The sequence below is a fragment of the Festucalex cinctus genome, chromosome 13 (genome assembly GCF_051991245.1).
Source record: "Festucalex cinctus isolate MCC-2025b chromosome 13, RoL_Fcin_1.0, whole genome shotgun sequence".
In the NCBI taxonomy this organism is placed as follows: Eukaryota; Metazoa; Chordata; class Actinopteri; order Syngnathiformes; family Syngnathidae; genus Festucalex; species Festucalex cinctus.
In genome coordinates this window covers 28,665,228-28,680,288 of record NC_135423.1, presented here as the reverse complement: position 1 = coordinate 28,680,288, position 15,061 = coordinate 28,665,228, and the positions used below count along the sequence as shown (strand labels likewise).

The 15,061-nt window shown below is 41.7% G+C and overlaps 1 protein-coding gene across 1 annotated transcript; it reads right to left on the bottom strand.

The window, feature by feature from the left end:
- Positions 1 to 4,576: 4,576 nt before the first annotated feature.
- On the bottom strand, positions 4,577 to 12,151 carry LOC144033722 (uncharacterized). Its single transcript, XM_077542030.1, has 6 exons — positions 12,048 to 12,151; positions 11,683 to 11,958; positions 11,448 to 11,541; positions 5,589 to 5,656; positions 5,402 to 5,467; positions 4,577 to 5,173 (listed from the first exon to the last, which is right to left on the bottom strand). The coding sequence occupies exons 2-6, from the start codon at positions 11,899 to 11,901 to the stop codon at positions 4,577 to 4,579; spliced, it is 1,044 nt and encodes a 347-aa protein (XP_077398156.1). The 5' UTR covers positions 11,902 to 11,958; positions 12,048 to 12,151.
- Between the last annotated feature and the right edge of the window lie 2,910 nt (positions 12,152 to 15,061).

Sequence of the window (15,061 nt, the reverse complement as noted above, 5' to 3'; positions counted from 1 at the left end):
TATTCATTATTCACTCAATCTAGGGGGGCGTGCACCGGATCCGGAAGTTAACCAAACAATTAGCATTTGAACCCGGGTCAGCCATGATATCTGCAAAAACAGGTAGGAACACCACCTACACATCATCCATCTTCATTAAGGGGTCATTAATCTTCATTAAATGACATCAGGAAGTCATTAAGGGTCATTCATCTTCATTATATAACACCTGGAAGTCATTAAAGGTCATTCATCTTCATTAAACGACATCCGGAAGTCATTAAAGGTCATTCATCTTCATTATACGACATCCGGAAGTCATTAAAGGTCATTCATCCTCATTAAACGACATCCGGAAGTCATTAAAGGTCATTACCCCTCATTAAATGACATCTGGAAGTCATTAAAGGTCATTACCCCTCATTAAATGACATCTGGAAGTCATTAAAGGTCATTAACCCTCATTATATGACATCTGGAAGTCATTAAAGGGTCATTAATCTTCATTAAATGACATCAGGAAGTCATTAAGGGTCATTAATCTTCATTAAATGACATCAGGAAGTCATTAGGGGTCATTAATCTTCATTAAATGACATCAGGAAGTCATTAAGGGTCATTAACCCTCATTAAATGACATCAGGAAGTCATTAAGGGTCATTAACCCTCATTATATGACATCTGGAAGTCATTAAAGGGTCATTAATCTTCATTAGGGAGGGGTCATGACCCATACATGACCCCCCTAATCTAATTAAGAATGTCATCCATCAAATTTTGACAGAAGCGGCCTTGTAATATTCTCTCTCACGGCCGCGACGGGATGGGTAGAGGCCGCAGTAGTCCCACCGGAGGCTGGTGGGAGGATTTCCCGCAAGCACAAGCGGTGCAGGCCTTGATAAACTCCGTGATGTCCTTTTTCATCTCCGGCCACCAGAACCGTTGGCCGATGAGGGCGAGAGTTCTGTGAATTCCAGGGTGACAGGCGATTCGTGAATTGTGACCCCACTGCAGAACCTCAGCCCGCAATTGGTCAGGGACGAATAGTCTCTCGGCTGGGCATTCATCCGGGACTGTGATTCCCACCAGTGCCTCTGTGACCTTCTTTTCCACCTCCCAGCGTACGGCGCCCACAAAACAGTGTTCCGGTAGGATTGGTTCCGTCCCAGTTTCGGGAGTAGTCACGTCATGCATTCTAGACAGAGCATCTGGCTTCTGGTTCCGGGACCCCTGGCGATAGTCCACGACAAAGTTGAATCGGGTGCAGAGTAGGGCCCAGCGTGCCTGTCGAGAGTTGAGTCTCTTTGCGGACCGGAGGTACGCCAAGTTCTTGTGATCGGTCAGTACTTGGAAGGGTTCCTTGGCGCCCTCCAGCCAGTGTCTCCATTCCTGAAGTGCCAGGACTATCGCCAACAGCTCTCGATTTCCCACGTCGTAGTTTCTCTCAGCCGGACTCAGTCGCCTGGAGAAGAAGGCGCAGGGGTGGAGCTTCCCGTCTTCTGGCGACCGCTGGGACAGGACCGCCCCCACTCCTGAATCCGACGCGTCAACCTCGACCACAAAGGGGACATCGGTGTTAGGGTGGAGCAATACTGGAGGACTTATAAACAACTGCTTAAGTTCCGTGAAGGCCTCTTCGGCGCTAGGTGTCCACCTAAACGGAACTTTACTCGACGTTAATTTTGTGAGTGGGGCTGCCCGTAAACTATAGTTTCTAATGAACCGACGATAAAAGTTGGCGAAGCCCAAAAACCTCTGCAACTGTTTTCGAGTCTTGGGACTCGGCCACTCGACCACGGCCTGCGTCTTAATTGGATCTGCTCGCAGTTGCCCCCCCTCAATAATGAAGCCCAGGAACTGTACAGACTTTGAATGAAACTCGCATTTCTCCGCCTTGACGTAGAGTCGATTCTCCAGAAGGCGCTGGAGAACCAGGCGAACATGTTGTCGGTGCTCATGCTCGTCTCGCGAGAAGATTAGAATGTCATCTAAATAGACGAAACAAAAAACATTCAACATGTCCCGGAGGACATCGTTAATCAGGCACTGGAACACCGCTGGAGCATTCGTTAACCCGAAAGGCATGACGCAATATTCAAAATGTCCGAGGGGAGTCTTGAATGCGGTCTTCCATTCATCTCCTTCTCGTATACGAATCAAATGGTACGCGCTTCGCAAATCTAACTTTGAAAAGATTCTGGCGGACTGTAACGGAGCGAAGGCAGAGTCCAACAGCGGAAGCGGGTATTTATTCTTTATGGTGATGTCGTTCAATCCCCGATAGTCGACACATGGACGAAGGGTCTTATCTTTCTTCTCAATAAAGAAAAACCCCGCCCCCACGGGTGATTTAGACGGACGGATCTGACCGTTGGCCAGCGAGCTCGAGATATACTCCCGGAGGGCTTCTTGTTCTGGCTGAGGTACTTGATATAGGCGTGAACTCGGTAGTGGCGCATTGGGAATCAGCTCAATCGCACAATTGTATGGTCTATGGGGCGGCAACGCCTGGGCACGGTCCTTACTAAACACTTTTCCTAAGTCATGATACTCCTCCGGGACTTGATCGAGGCAAATCGCTTCGGGAGCAGGATTTACGGGCACCGCGATTGTCCCTTCTGCCGACCTCAAACAGTGGGCGTGGCAGAAGGGACTCCAGTTTTCCAACGCGGGCTTATCCCAATCGATGTCGGGATTATGGGTCTTAAGCCACGGGAGACCCAATACTAGGGGAGCAGCACGGGATGGCATAACGAAAAAGCTCCTTTTCTCGACATGATTCCCCGAAAGCCTCAAAGTCAGTGGACCGGTAACATGTCGAACCTGCGCCAGTAACCGCCCATCGAGGTCGAAAACCTCCTTAACCTTCTCTAATGGTCCCACCGGGCTCCCTAACGCCTCTACCACACACGGATCGACGAAGCAATCGTCGGCGCCCGAATCTATGAGAGCCCTAATCTTAAGATTCATTCCGCAGTCGGACAACTCCCCTGACAATTCTAACCGTCGAATATCACGGCCAGACCTAATCGACGGGCTGGGTTCGGTTCTCCCCGGTTGGTGCTTACCCTGGTTCAATTCCGTTCCGAACCCCTGAGTCTCGTCGGCACGTCCTCCCAGTCGGGTGGTCGGTCGCATCCGGCGTGCTGGCTTCGTCGGGCATGAAGCCACCCGATGCCCTGGTTGCCCACAGTAGAGGCAGGCTCCAGCGAGCCACCGACGGCGGCGCTCATCGTGGTGCAGGCGTCCACCTCCGATCTGCATGGGCTCCCCTCTGTCGGCTGGGGCGTCCGGAAGGGGTCGTGCTTCTGCGTCGTTGACGAGGATGAGTTCAGACGTGCGGTGGTCAGCGGCCGGCCCATGCCGCTCACAAGCACGCTCTCGGTGCCGTTCTCGTAGACGGTTATCCAACCGGATGGTTAGCTCGATAAGTCCTTCAAGAGAGTTCGTATCGTCACGGACCGCCAGTTCATCTCTAAGTACAGTATTCAGTCCACGACGAAAAACACTTTGCAACGCACAGTCCTCGAATCCGCTCTCAGCGGCCAAAATACGAAACGCAATCGAGTAATCAGCGACAGACCTTTCCCCTTGAACTAAATCTAACAACCGACCTCCGGCCTCTCTCCCTTTGACAGGATGGTCAAACACACGTTGAAATTCAGAAACAAAATTCGGGAAAGAGGACCGAAGGTCCGGTCGAGAGTTGCTCACCACCATCGCCCACGTAGCGGCTTGACCAGACAGGAGACTCATAATAAAGGCTATTTTGGACTGATCATGAGCATAGGTATACGGTTGCTGGTCGAAAACAAGAGAACACTGATGCAGAAACTGACCGCAACCTCCACGCTGTCCATCATAACGTGACGGGTGGGGCAAAACGGGTTCCCTAGGTGTAACCGGGAGTGCCGACATGGCTGTGTCTGTTCGCGGAAGTTCCGGGTTTGGCACCTCGCGAGCACCGAACTGCAGGAGCCTAGCAAACAACTCCTCACACCGGTGAGCAAGCCTTCCCACCACCTCCTGGAGACCGGCTAATGCAGTTTCGGTTTGCCCGACCCGTTGCCCCTGGCTGGCCAACGCCTTTCTCATCTTCTCTGAGTCTGCAGGATCCATGGTCGGATTATTCTGTAATGACTCGACAGAGTCGATGAAGAACAGATCCCAAAAACGCAGGCTCAGAGGAGGAAAACAATCTCGATTTATTCGTTTGGATAAACCGATGGAACAAAGCTTGCTCGCAGGCAAGTCAACGAGATTTACAAAAGTGCTCTTGCGCACATGCAAAGAACACGGAGGTAACACAAAACACTTGCAAAAGGCAAGGACGGAATAGAAAACACAAAACACTTGCAAACGGCAAGGAACGCGAACGTAACAAAAAACACTTGCAACAGCAAGGAGGAATAACATAACCAAAACACTTGCAAACGGCAAGGAGAACTAACGTAACGAAAAAAACACTTGCAAAAGGCAAGGACTAGAAAAACTCAAAACACTTGCAACCGGCAAGGACTACTCGGAATGTACACGGAATCAATCAACGCGGAAATACAAACAAAAGGCGACGCGGAAATACACACGTGAATACAACTTAACTAAGGACAACAGCAGATTCAAAAACTTTACCAAACTGGAGAACGCGGAGAACACTTGGACACAATGGTGAGCAAATAATAATCCGACAGCTGGCTGTTGCTGGTCGGAGTCCTTTTATAATCCTGATTGCAAACGCGCTGCAGGTGCGGAGCTGGGGAACGCCCCCCTCGTTGCAGGCACTGAAAACAAGAGCACAACAGGGCTGAGAACCGAACCATGACACTAACGTTAGGCTGAATTTTCCTCTTTTTGGGAACCCCATCACAGGATTGTTCAAGTCCTGCTTGCCTCCTCTGCAATGACAGACATCATCATTTTTATTTATCAACCTGTACTGACCCTTACTTTGCTCAACTTTGGAGAATCTAATGTAAAACAAATATATCACAACACTAAAAACTACAACAACAACCAAGCTATTACAATATGCAACCATTACCTTCCTGCCTGGTCCAACAACAATCCACTCAAACGGGTTCAATCGACGAAGAACCAAAGTCTCACCCTTCACCACAATTTTTGGAATAGTTTTAACCGCTGGTGGCCTTGATGCTACTTGTATCTCCAACTTAGGTGTTTGGAGGTCAAGTTGCTGATAATAACAAAAACACACAAAAAAACATGAAGAATAATATTTATGTTACTTATATATCACTGATATTTGCCTAAATCATGATTCACAAACAGCATTACATAAAATACATGTCTCAATACATATATACTGCATTCAGAAAAATTTACATATTTCCATACAACTACACAACAATTTAAGCACATTACAAAACTACAATGAAACAAATTACAGTATAAAATGGCTAACCTGATGAACACCATCACACATCAACTGCACAAGGATACTCATCCCATGATCATCACTCAAGTGCACCTGCAAAAATAAGTAACAATTTTATAACAGTACTAACCTATTTTATTCCAGTACTACCATACAAATCTAATCAATGTGTATATCCAATAATTCAGAATTATTATACCATAATGTAACTTACACCATCTTTACTCCACAGCTTCAAGTTCTTCAAAGGGAAGAACGCTGCAGTAGACATGTACTTGACCCCTTAAAAAGACATTGGGAGAGAACATCCTTCATTATGATTTTCTCCTAGTCATCAATAATTTTATATCTATGTTTATTACCTATTAAAGTCTTTTTACATTCACAGTTTATATTCTGTAGGATGCACAGTTTACAGTGTAACAAAAACGCACACCATATGATAAAACATGTAAGACCTGGGGGTTCCGGTGACGTCATCGAACGGTATGGCCGCTTAGACAGATAGCTCTCCGGTGAATCTAACTCAATCAACCCGTAAAAGCTGTATATTGTTAATCACATTATAAAACTAAACGCGAGGTACACGGGGAGAATATGGGGAAAAGAGATGGACGTTCGAAACCTGTTAATGAAGAAAGGCAGGGCGAAGAAAGCGTGTTTGCCCCAGATGCTAGCGGCGACGCCGGTGCAAATGCTAACAAGGCCCCAACCCTTCCAGCTACTACACCGATTATGACTGTTTTGGAGGAACTACGGGATTTCCGTAAAGATTTCCAGGACTTCAAAGCGGAGTTGGTCGCTGTAAACCAGCGGATTGTTGAAGCTGAAACTCGAATTGACAACGTGGAAGATCGAGTCCAAAATGTGGAGCAAGTTTTAGCCAAGATGCTAACAGTCATGACCGCACAAGAAAATAAACTAGTGGACCAAGAAAGTAGAGCTCGAAGAGTGAATTTGAGGCTGTACAATGTCCGCGAAGGGGCAGAGAGTGGATCAACGATGGTGGATTATGTGGAGAAATTACTTCGGAGCAGCCTGGACATTTCTCCGAGTATGAATCTCGGCATCGAAAGAGCACACAGGGCGCTGGGCCCTCGACCCAGGCCAATGGAGAAAGGAGAGGAAAAGCCGTGCTCTATAATTGTAGCTTTTGCGCGCTACATTACAAAAGAAGAAGTTCTCCGGAAGGCGTGGACTAAAAAAACAGTCCTCTGGGAAGAGAGGAGATTATATTTTGATCACGACTATCCTCCGACCATTCTACAGAGACGTAAGGAGTATGCAGAAGCGAAAGGGGTTTTGAAGCGGCACAACATCAGATTTCAGACCCCGTACCCTTTCAAATTCAGGGTGTTCTATGAAAATGGAACCAAGCTATACCAGTCGGCGGAGGAGGCAACCACTGACATGATCGCCAGAGGACTGCAGGTTACCAAGGTAACGAAGAGGGAGACCCTGACGGAGCAACTTGCACGGTCTGCGTGGACGGCAACAGGAGGGCGAAAGAGACGTGATGCCGGAGACAAACGTGATAAAGCCATCCGGGAAAAACTTCAGGTCTACAGGAGGCAGACATCTCCCACCGTTGAAGATTGAGGAAACAAGGAAGTTCAAAGCTAGGATGTGGGTAAATACTCCTTCCATCTCTTTTTCTACTAAATGAGGATCAAAATTGGAGAGACAAATGTCTTGTGACATACAGAGCTTTCATGGGGGCCCTTTTTCTCCCGAGAGAAGAGGCCTTTCCCCTATTGTCAGTTTTCACTATCTTACTTCAGGGTCATTTAGAAGAGACCCCTGCCTTGGATCAACAGTTGTTGTTCTTTTTCTTTTGTTTGATCTATTTTTTGTTGATACATTGTGGCGTTTTTGTTATTCTGTTTTATTTTTTTTGCATCTCAGGGAGTAGACCAATTGTTTGCATATTGACCCATGTTGATTATTTGACTCAAAAACTATGGTTAATGGTTCAGTAAAATTTCTTTCTTTCAATGTGAAGGGGCTGACAAATCCGGTGAAGAGATTTAGAATCTTAACCAAGGTGAAAAAAGAACAAGCACAAGTGGTGTTTTTGCAAGAGACCCATTTGACTGACAGTGAGCATGAAAAATTAAAGAGGATGGGATTCACAAGTGTGTTCTATTCTTCATACAAGTCGGGCCGGAGACGAGGGGTTGCAATTCTCATTTCAAATAAGTTAAATTTTGAAAAAACATTTGAAATGAAAGACAAAGAGGGAAGATTTATATTACTTAGAGGCAGTATAGATGGCAATTTAGTTACGTTTATGAATGTTTATGTACCCCCAGGTAGCGATTTAAGTTTGTATCAGAAAATTATAACCACTATTGTCACTGAAACTAATGGTTGTTTGATATGTGGTGGAGACATGAACATCCGTATGCGACCAGAACTTGATAGTTCTAATGGGAAGGCTCCAGACAACAGTGGTTTACACAAAAAAGTATGTGCACTTTTCGAAGAAGTGGGCTTAGTTGACATATGGAGGGATTGTCACCCATCGAGGAGGGACTATACATATTACTCAATACCACATTCTGTTTACACAAGGATAGATTATTTCATAACCTTTTCAAACAACATGGACAGAATTCAGTCATGTGACATGGGTACAATAGACGTTAGCGATCATGCACCTTTGTATTTAACAGTAGATTTTAATTTGTGCCCCAAAATGACTACATGGAAACTAAATTCAAGTATGCTTAAAGATACTATTTTCAAGGAACAAATTAAAAAAGAAATACAAGACTTCCTTGAAATTAACGACAATGGTGAGGTCTCACCTCCGATGCTTTGGGATGCACTCAAGGCGGTAGTACGTGGTAAAATTATAGCAATAACTTCATATAAAAAAAAGATAAGAAATAGAACATTGGAAGAATTACAGAATAAATTAAAAGAATTGGAAAAGGAACATAAACAGTCTATAACACCGAGCATTTTTGAAGAAATTAAGCAGACCAGGAATGAAATAAATAGTTTGACAACCCAAAATATACAGAAAAAATTAATGTTCCTTAAACAAAAATATTACGAAAGTGGATCTAAATCGCAGAAAATACTAGCATGGAAATTGAAAAAAAAGATTTCTGAAAATACAGTAACAAAAATTAAAGACCCCAGGACACAACATATAAAAAATAAATTACAAGATATTCATAAAGCGTTTGAATCATTTTATAAATCATTGTACTCAAAAGTCCAGGGAGGTAATGACAAAGAAATTGATGGATTGCTACACTCACTGAATCTCCCAACTCTGACTGAAGAGCAAAATAGAAAACTGACAGCAGATATATCAGAAGTTGAACTTGAGAAGGCCATTGGTCGGTTAAAGTCGAACACATCACCAGGTTCAGACGGCTATACAGCTCAGTGGTATAAGGAATTGAAAACAGAGCTATGCCCTATACTACTTTCAACATTTAACTGGGTTATGAAGAAGGCACGAATACCACCAAGTTGGAAAGAGGCAATTATTACAGCAATACCAAAGGAAGGCAAAGACAAAATTGAGTGCAGCTCATATAGACCAATTTCAATTCTCAACACAGACTATAGGTTATTCACCACTATAATAACTAGGCGGATGGAGGAATTTTTACCCCAGCTGATAAATAATGACCAAACGGGCTTTATAAGAAACCGGCAGACACACGATAATATACGCAGAACTCTTCATGTTACGAATCATTTACAGAAGAACTCAATGGAAGCATTACTTATAAGTGTTGACGCTGAAAAAGCTTTTGATTCTGTCAGATGGAACTTTCTTTATAGAACATTGTACAAATTTGGGTTTAATGACTCAATCATTCAACTTATTGAGGCATTATACATTGGCCCAACTGCAAGAATAAAAATTAATGGTTACTTGTCACACAGTTTTGAGCTGGAAAGAGGCACACGGCAGGGTTGCCCATGCTCACCACTTTTATTTGCATTGTATCTAGAACCTTTAGCCCAATCTATAAGACAAAACATGCATATTAAGGGTGTAACAGTCGGTGGCAGGGAACACAAGTTGGCCTGCTATGCAGATGACATCTTGATTTATTTGGGACAGCCTACTATCTCCCTTCCCAAAGTTATGCAGCAATTTGAACAGTATGGCTGGCTATCTGGATATAAGATAAATATAAATAAAACTCAAACACTTTCATACAATTATAACCCACCAGTGGAGATAACTTCTAAATATCCTATGAGGTGGCAAGCTGATTCCTTGAAATATTTGGGCATCATAATCCCGAAAGATCAGAAAAAAATTTATGAATATAATTATATTCCACTGAGTAGAAAGATAAATGAAGATTTGAAACGGTGGAATTTAATTCCCTATTTATCATTATATTCACGGATTGAATCAATCAAAATGGTTGTCTTACCAAGACTACTTTATCTTTTTCAGACTTTGCCAGTACAGATTGATCAAAACCAATTTAACGAATGGGACAAAATGATATCAAGATATGTATGGCAGGGGAAAAAATCGAGGGTGTCTTTTAAGACTTTGCAATTAGCAAAAGAGAAGGGAGGATGGGGCCTCCCATCTTTGAAGAATTACTATAGGGCGGCACAGATGAAGGTGTTGATGAACTGGTGTGATGCATCCTATGATTCACAGTGGAAAAATATTGAAGAGAAAATCCTTCCTCTCCCGATACAGGCAACTCTGGCTGATGCAAACATTCAATACTACATTGATAGGGTAGAAAATCCATGGGTGCAATGCACTCTTACCATTTGGAAAGGCATAGTTAAGGAGTATAATTTGAAAAAAGATATTGTAATGTTAAAATGGTTTGCCTATGACTCTGATTTTTTACCAAACAAAATGGATACCCGTTTCAAAACCTGGACTCATAAAGGGATAATAACTTTGAGTAAATTGATTCAGGATGGGAAAGTGGTCAGCTTTGAGACAATTGCACATAGATATTCTTTGGAAAGGCAGGATTTTTATCGATATTTGCAATTACGTCACTATATAGACAAGAATGTCACTGTGATTACTGAGATGAGTAAGGATTTATTGCAACTATTTAGAAACTCTTACAATGGAAAGACAAATACTAAGCTTATTTCCTTCTGGTACAGATGGCTAACAAGTCATAATACACATTTAGCTAGACATGTGAGAACAAAGTGGGAGAAAGATGCGGGAATAAGCATATCAGAAGAGGAATGGACTACAACATGGAAGCTTATGTGGAAATCAACCAACTCCTACAAATGGAAAGAATTTGGATGGAAAACTTTAATAAGGTACTTTATCACACCATGTCAGACTACACACTACGCTGGATCCCCTTCTACGTGTTGGAGAAGGTGTGGAGCTCAACGAGCAAATCATTTTCATATACTATGGGACTGTCCACTCATTAGACTCTACTGGAAGGATATTCATGATGCACTACAAGACATTTTTGTTAGTGTCTTTCCATTTGAAGTGAAGACTGTGTATTTTGGATGTCTATTTCAGGATTGGAGTAGAAAAGATAAATATTTACTAGGAACTTTACTGATTGCAAGCAAAAAAACTATAACAAAAAAATGGTTATCACCGGATATTCCTGATATCTCAACATGGTGGGATATAGTAACAAATATTTACAAAATGGAAAGATTAACATCAATTGTGAATCAGAACCATGGTTGGTTTGAGAAATGTTGGGAAAAATGGTTACGGTACATTAAAATAAAAAATCCCACTTTAATTCTAAATTAGGATAATCTGGAAAATATGTACGGTCACTCCCTGATGTTCTTGATGCTGTTTTGGTCATATTGTTTAGTATTTTATTTTTTATTTTTTTATTTTTTTTTATTTTTAATTATATATATTTTTTTTAATTGGGTAATTGTTGCTTTATTTTTAGATGGGATTTGTTTGTTTTTCTAGAGAGATGAATGATGATATGCATATTCTTGCATGAGTGTATTGTACCCATCTGTTAAGTCTGAAAAGTTACAAATAAAGAATTAAAAAAAAACAAAAAAAAACATGTAAGACCTAACTGAATGTCATTATCTAGTAACTCACCCATACGTGCTGACACACGATGAAACTCCTGACGCAAGTAATCCTGCTGAGTCACATCCACGGTTAGACGTGGAGGAAAGTCCAAGACAAACACCTATTCAAAACAAGCAGCGTTTATAACTTACGTTTGTACTATTTTACCCATGAAAATATTTCGACATCACACTGCAATCGTGTATACTATACACCTCATAATAGTATTACAAATCTATTAATAAACATAATATACATGTACCTTATTAGGCCAGCGACCACAGACATTACCAAGGAGTCTGCAGAAATCTGCTCCTGCCTCGTCAGGGGTGCGGCTGGATGTCAGGTTATTGCTAGGAGCCAAAAGACAAACCACGTCTGGAGTTCTAGGCACAACAGCATGCTGCACCTCAGTAGTCAACTCGGTTGCACAAGCTCCGGGTGTCGACATGACGCCAAAGGAAAAAGAATCCTTTGGCATCTCCACAAAACCATCTGCGATGCTCCGTAGGTGCTGGTCTCCAATGAGCAAGACAAACTATATGACATAATGTACAGTATTTAATTTAGCACAATTAGTATCCATTGCACTTTTTTCTTAAATGTAGAACTAGAAACCATTTATACCTTCTTGTTTGGACACTGGCGGCACGGTAGTCGAGTGGTTAGCACGTCCGCTTCCCAGTTCTGAGGTCTCCGGTTCGAGTCCAGGCTCGGACCTTCCTGGGTGGAGTTTGCATGTTCTCCCCGTGCCCGCGTGGGTCTTCTCCGGGTACTCCGGTCTCCTCCCACATTCCAAAGACATGCATGGCAGGTTAATTGGGCGCTCCGAATTGTCCCTAGGTGTGCGTGTGAGTGTGGATGGTTGTTCGTCTCTGTGTGCCCTGCGATTGGTTGGCAACCAGTCCAGGGTGTCCCCCGCCTACTGCCCAGAGCCAGCTGAGATAGGCGCCAGCAGCCCCCGCGACCCTTGTGAGGAATAAGCGATCAAGAAAATGGATGGATGGATGTTTGGACACTCAGAGGGTATGACCAACTTGTGGCTTCGACCAGTAACGCAAGAAATTGGCCATTCTTGCACTTTGTGACGGCCACCAGTACCACCACCTATTAGCACATACAGAAATAATCATTATTGAATTACATTTCATGACAACAAAGGAAATAAAACACTGTTTAAATTTTTCTCCGCAATAATTCATCGGACGTCTTCGTGCTTAAAATATTACATACAAATGGTAGCTACTTACGTGCGCAAGTTGCATGAAATGGTTGCTGAACATCACCAAGTCGAAGACGTTCAGTCATGCTCCTCTTGGCTGCCTCCGAACGATGATAGCCTTTCCCCCGAGGCATCTGAGAAGCTAACAATCTACACTCCAACTACAATAAATATTTAATATACAATTACCTGTTACTACTAACTAACTAACTAACTAAATAAATAAATAAATAAATAAAAACACTCTAGAGGATACTCCAACAGCTGAAATAACGTTTGTGGAAATCTTGCTGTCTGTGCTCTCTGAATCTGCTGACGCAAAACCAGTGAAGAACAACAAGAGGAAGTCTCTTTCAGTGACAGTGGTTTAAATGTAGCCGCCCTTGAAAGAGTCAGACTTTTGACCAATAAGAACAGAAGGGGCGGGCAAAATATGATACTTCTATGAAATTTAAACTTCAACACTGTTACACAATGAAATTTAAACATCAACACTTTTATACAACTACTTTTATGTTTTGTAAGCTATGTGCATTCTGTTTGTTTCCTATTGCCTTTGCTAATGATTACAATTACCTCACATGTACAAGCAAAGTTTATATAATTTTTAGCACTCCAATTTCACAATTAACAGCATTTCTTTTACTTACTATGAATACTTGTAATGCTAACTGATAGTATGTAGAAAATATTGCTTTTTGATCTGTCAACATCGATATCCATACATTCCTGTGTTTTCTTGTCAATAAATTAAAGATACTGATGTTTCAAATGCTACTTAGAAAATTGTATTATATATCATAACATGTCACTATCAATACTTTCATTGTAGCACACAACATAGATACAATTATTATTCTTACTAACAGTCACTCACCACTTGTGATCATGCTTTTTTTATCAACTTTTATTAGCTCAGTGGCCACATGAAGGACAATATACTCTATACCTAAGTTGGCTGGACTGATAACATCATGGTATATAGCTTAAATACAATCGGCATCAGTTATAGACAGATTTTTGCTATTTGTAGAACAACCCTAAATAGCAAGGCTCAACTGTAAATACATTTTTCCTAAGAATAACTCACATGCAAATGGAAAGTGGCAACACTGCCCATATGAGTTCCGAGCGTGTTATATCTACCTGTCTTTCATATATATATTATTTCTAGAATGTACTGTGTGACACAATTAATGAAGTTATTGGACATTATTTCACACCATATTGTGTTTGTGTTACCAATAGCTGAATGAGTGTCATATTCAGCACATTTATGTTTGTCTTTTTTCCCCCCAACAATCCATAACTTTAGCTTGTGTGTAAAATAATGACATGCAGATCCATTCCGTGTTCTAATTGATTGGTCACCTAAAAACTACTTTTGAAATTACACATTTCTTTGTTTTGATTTTGGCCATCTGATTAATTGGTAAGACATTACTCATATTATTATTATTTTTTTGTACCTTACAAGATTATCTCTTGTGCCACATTAAACCCATTTGCGGGCCTGAGCCAAACCACGGTCCATACATTTGATACCACTGCTTTATTTCAATGGTCAAGTACTTCATAACCACACCTACTTATGCTTGTCCTTGCATATATAGTAGACAACAAAGAGCTCTTTCAACAAAGGACATTTCCATCTACAAAGTCATACAAGGTAAGCACTCTGTAAATTCTGCCATCACTACACTTCAATTCCTAAATTATCACTTCAAATACCAACAATGGTTAATACAGCTACAAATTTCTTGTATGTTTATGAAATATGACACTGTATTTATTTCTACTCCTTTGCTTTTCTACAGAACATGGACAAATCACCGAGCAAATTCTCTTCTGATAAAGACCCTCTAATCATCTCCATACGTAAAGATTGCCAACTTTTTTCCGTAAGTATACAATAAATAAACTAAACAGGACTACTTTCTCAATCATATACAGTATGCCATACATATATGTATTAAGTTCTCATTTTTTGACAGGTTTGTTAAAGGCACCTTTTGTGTGTTTTTCTGTTTGTAATGTTTCTCCATGAGCACGTCTAGCCATTGATATCATGTAGAACACATACGCTAACCTTTTAGAGACAATTGAAGCTTACTTGCACAGTAGCCACTATCTTAACCACTTAATTCACATGTCTAATTGACAACTTATTACTTGTAGTGAAATGGTACTTTGTGCGTCTTATGCATTTTCCTGAAGACTGCTTTTCAACTCTTTCCTTAAAACCAATACATGCAGTACTGTTATACTGTATAAATATATATGTCCGTGTGTATATATTTGTATATTCTTTCAAATAAACTCGTTTTGACACACACAACCATTGAGTAACATGCTACACGACCACAAAGTTTTGCACCAACACGTTACCTCTGCTATTTAGATTCATGGAATCTAACAT